This window comes from Mauremys mutica, chromosome 13, assembly GCF_020497125.1.
Source record: "Mauremys mutica isolate MM-2020 ecotype Southern chromosome 13, ASM2049712v1, whole genome shotgun sequence".
Taxonomy (NCBI): Eukaryota; Metazoa; Chordata; order Testudines; family Geoemydidae; genus Mauremys; species Mauremys mutica.
In genome coordinates, this window is record NC_059084.1 from 37,719,505 (window position 1) to 37,724,540 (window position 5,036).

Here is a 5,036-nt window from a genome sequence, read left to right on the forward strand (position 1 = left end):
CTTAGATTTTCTGCCTATGGGACCTTACCTGCCAGTTCTCAGAATTTGTTAAAGGCTGCTTTTTTTAAGTCCATCATCTTTATTCTGCTTCTCCTTCCTTTCCTGAGAATCATGAAATCTATCATTTCGTGGCCACTTTCTCCCAAATTACCTTCCACCTTCACCTACACAACCTATTTCTTCCTGTTGGCCAGAATCAAGTCTACAGTGGCTGTCCCCCTGGTCGCTTCCTCCAGACAGAAGAGCTACCAGCTGAACAGGGAAGTTGTAATCCTGACTAGGCCATTAGCTAGTTCAGAAGCTTGTAGGACTACAAAGAAATATGGGCCCTAGATTCCCAATCTGCATGGTAATTATACCTGGTGGCTCCATTAATCATACCTTCTGGGAATGTGGTAATAACAACCTCCTACAGTCCTGTAGTAACTACCAGTCTTCAGAGACTCCCACAATGGGATGGGCTATTATGCCAGAACAACCACTAGTATGAATTCAGGTACACCTATATCGTTAATTTCTCTCCATTGATGGCAATAAGCTATCTCAGAATAAGCAGCTTTCCACTGGTATTCACTGCTCACAAACTAAAAACCCAAAGCTCTTTTGTGCTCTTCATTCACTATTAAAATTCCAAGGGCACATTTCTGCCTCTCAGAAATAGGGCAGAGACCCAATGGCATCCAGTGGGAGTTCTTCTTCCTTCAGAGAATTGCTCTTATCCTGCGGGGGAAGAATCACATATCACTTGGGTGACAGGATGTGAATTATATATGTCATCACCTCACCCCCAGTGTTCTCATATTCCCCTGACAGCTGATGCCTAGTGATTCACACAGCAGTTCTAGCAATCTGGTGTTATGAGTTCAAGTCTCATGGGGGGAATCTGATCTACTAGTGCTAGCTAACCTTCTTCCTTCCTGTAATGACAGCACCGCAGCCCAAGGGGTTCATGTGCTCTGACTGCCACCTTCAAAGGGATTTAGACACACAGTTCCCCACTAACTATTGTATTGTCCAATTCTTTTAGTCCCTTTGCAGTGGGGTGTGGGTCAGCATTGAGGGGCACCAGCAGAGCTGTGCGGGATGGGGAGCTGTTGTAATAATTGGGCCTACAAATTTACCCTAATATTAAACTCAGCTGTGAAGAGTGAAAGTTTTACCAAATGTCCAGTCACAAATAACAATAAAGGTTGAGTGGAAAAGGTGCAAAGTGAAACTCATTAAACGAGCCCAAACAAACAGGCCCCCGACATCACTCAAAGACTGAGTTTGGATCATGGCTGGTAAACCAGAGAAGTGTGGAGCTGGAAATCAAAGGACCAAAACTGGTGTGTGGGGAATAAGGCCTCACTAGTGAACCGGAAAATATGGTGAGGGGCTTTTCCACCCATCGCTTCCTTCTGGGGGCTTTAAATATAGGCGAACTGGGGAGGAAAACCGACAGAGGAGAGGATGCGAATGCAACAATCACTGACCGAATGCAGGGGAAGCAGCGAGCTTTACCATCATGGCTGCCTTGTGGGCCATCTCCTGGGAGCACAGGATCAAGCATGACACCTGTGGGCCTCCTTCATCCTAATCCCGAGAGAGGTCCTGACCAGGCCTGGCAAGAGAGAGGAACCCAGCTGACATGGCCCCCTCGACCGGCTCTGGCCCAACCCCAGCCACCACCTGGCATGGGAGACTGGGATATGTCTGCACTGAAAAGACAAAACCATGGTGCTGGGTCCCGGCTCTGAAACCTGGAAAGTGGGGTGGTTCCCAGGCTCCATCCCACACCTGAACGTCTGAGTCAATCGACCCAAGCTCCGAGACTCCATGCCACAGGTTTCTCTTTGCCCTGTAGACGTTCCCTTTGTCCTTCACTGCTGTCAGAGTGATGGTTCTGAGCCTCTCCTTCCCCACCATATTCTTTCTCTTTTCTTTCCCTCTCCTTTCTCCTTCTGTCTAATAAGAGACTGGCTTAGCCGGAGAACACTGGACGTTTTGCAACACTGCGGTGAGCCAGTAACCAAAGACACAGGTAAAAACACTGGCCTGAACAGCTGGTACAAGTTTGCCAGGTCTCAGAGTGCCTTGTGTTTCCCCAACAGTGAGGTTGCAAATGAGAATCAACACCAGAGACAGATGCTATATTTTCTCTCCCCTTTAGTGGGTGTCTCTGGTTTTGCTTCCAGGACACGTTATTGCACTTTACCCACCACAGCTCCTGACCATCTCAACTAATTTCTCTTTTCCCCTAAAAGGACAGTTATTACCATCTGTAGCTTCTAGGACACTTTGGAGTATTTTGGTTCCTTCTGGACACCAAACCCCGAACCTTGTTGAACTGTTTGAAGTCCATAAATTATTTTAATGGACCCCAGGGCTAGGGCATCAGGGAGTACCAGGTCGGGATTGAGGGGCATTGGCAGAGCAGGCTGTGGGGAGCTTAGGGCTGGGATAGCAGGAGGGTATAAATCAGGACTGGGGAGCACCAGCAATGCTATGAGTTCCCAGGATAGGACTGGATTAGGAAGGTGTCAGTGGGTTAGGACTTGGGGTCCATCCACACAGAAAATGAAGCTGTTTCTGTGTTTGCAGCATGGGTGGGCGTTGCTATGCTAACTTTAGTCTAGCTAGCATGGGACACGTTGGCCTGGACTGCAGCACAGGCTGGTGACCAGAGTACGGGCCAGGCTCCCTGGCAGGCTGGGACGTGGGCAGCTACCTCATGGTGGATTCCGTGCCACCCAGTATTGTTACTCACACTAGCTAGAATAAAGCTGACACTGTTCTGCCCACCCATGCTATAATCACACCTTTGCTTGCTGGTTAGACACACCCTGCGATGTTTTGGTGGAGCCCACATCTCGGGCGGGACATGTGCTGTTTGTTCTCCAACCATGCCCAGCCTGCTGGGCCACTACTTTTAACCGCAAGTTATCAGGAAATTATCCTTACCCAATTGTTTATTGGATTTCCCCTCCCCCTCCATGTCTCTATATAACCTGCTCCCAGACAGGCAGGAGGATCAGGGTGAGGTTCCGCTCAGGAGAAGCTCAGAACCATCACTCTGACAGCAGTGAAGGAACAAGGACTTGGGTAAGTTGCCGGAGATTCCACCAGCCGGGAAAGAGCAGAGAACTGTGTCACATGGGGCTGCAACTGCAGGGTTTGTTTCTGGGAGGCAGCATGATCCAGTGGTTATTGCAGGGGTGGTCAGAGCCAGGACTCCTGGGTTTTATCTCCAGCTCAGCGTGGGGAGCAGTGGGAGAGAGAAAAGAGAGCAGAGGTTGATGTCAGTTGGTCTCAGAGCAGCACATCATGCAGTGGAGCAGGAATAATGGGAGGGGAAGGAGCTTTGGGGGAGAATGGGGTGGGACTGGGAAGGGGCTTTGGGTCCAGCAGTTTCCATAGAGGAGGCAGAGCCCCACCCGGTGATGTCTCCATTCATCTTCCCCTTTTGTCCCCTCTACGGGTCGATCCAGTGACAGACACAGCCATGGCTCCAAGCAGACCCCGCCCTGTGCTCCTGCTGACCCTCGCCCTGCTGGCTGCCTGTGTGGCTCTGACCCTCGGACAGAAGTGGAACCCACTGAATGACGTATTCCGGAGAGAACATGTGGACAACCCCAAGACCATCGCCACCAACAACAATGCCTATTGCAACAGGATGATGTGGGACCGGGTGATGTACTGGAAATACAGCAACACCTTCATCCATGAAACACCCGAGAACATCACCAAAGTCTGCACAACAGAGGGGGTAGCCAACGGGCCCTACCGGTACGAGAGCAAGAATGAATTCAACATCACCTCCTGCACATTTAATCCCTGGAGCATCTCTTACACTGGGATCAGCTCATCACAAAAAATCGTCATTGCCTGTTGGGATGGTCTCCCTGTTTTCTATGTGAAGAGCAAATAGGCCAGCATTAGGCATGGAGGGCAGGCAGGGGACCCTGCTGCTTCCTCCCATCCGGCTCCGGCTCCCCGATACTGGTCACCCCACCCGGCTCCTCACCTACCTCTGAACACAGGTCAAATTGTGCAGGTGTTTCCTCCCCTCACCCTCTGCTGCCCCTAGTGCCCATTATACAGTACAGCCGCCCCTTCCCCACCCCCACCCTCTGCTGCCCCTAGTGCCCATTATACAGTATAGCCGCCCCTTCCCCACCCCAACCCTCTGCTGCCCCTAGTGCCCATTATACAGTATAGCCGCCCCTTCCCCACGCCCCCTCCTCTGCTGCCCCTTGTCATCTCCCCACTGCCAAAAATAGCAGCCATCTCAACCTCTGTCCTTTAATCAAGAACTATCCACCAGTTTCACCCTGCTGGTGTTGCGTATTCACTCTAAGAATGGATAAGCCTCACATTCATCATGTTAAGTGCTATTCATCATTGTTCTCTTCATCATTTTTGAACATCTGTCCCTGCCTGCCATTCTTTGTGCTCCCTGAACTCAATAAAATCTGAAACCTGCAAAGCAATAACCGCCTAGTTGTGTTACATTGGGATTAGCAAGATTGTAAACTGCTGAACACTTCAGGAGTGTGCTGTGGTTTCCAATGAGATTCTCTGTGTTTACAGCTCCATCTCAACCTTCTTCCCCAGTCTTGGGAACAGAACTCGGGAGTGCTGACTTCCACCTCCAGCCTGCTCTAACCCAGTAGACCCCACTTCCCATTAAGAGCTTGGTATTAAACACATGAGTCCTGAATCTTCACCTGCTCTTTTCTAACCCAGTGGAAAGCGCTCCCCTCCCAGGGTCAGGATTAGAATCCGATTCCCAGCCTCCCTTGCGCTAACCCATTAGACCCCACTCCTCTCCAAGAACTGGATGCTTCAGGGCAGGATCCATTCCCCTCCCATTATTCCTGCTCCACTGCATGAAGGTTAGGAAGAAATTTTGCCCCTGAGAAAATTTTCCATAATTCTCTTGGGGCGTGGGGGGGAATTTCTTCCCCTAAAGCAACTGGGACAGCCTAGTGTCAGAGACTGAGCTGAAGGGACCCTGGTCTGGGCCATCCCCAAAGTCATTGCAGAAGGCTGGG

The 5,036-nt window shown here is 50.5% G+C and overlaps 1 protein-coding gene across 1 annotated transcript; it reads left to right on the forward strand.

The window, feature by feature from the left end:
- The first annotated feature begins 3,484 nt into the window (after positions 1-3,484).
- LOC123348354 (ribonuclease-like) lies at positions 3,485-3,910 on the forward strand. Its single transcript, XM_044985872.1, has one exon. The coding sequence runs from the start codon at positions 3,485-3,487 to the stop codon at positions 3,908-3,910; it is 426 nt and encodes a 141-aa protein (XP_044841807.1).
- The last annotated feature ends 1,126 nt before the right edge of the window (positions 3,911-5,036 follow it).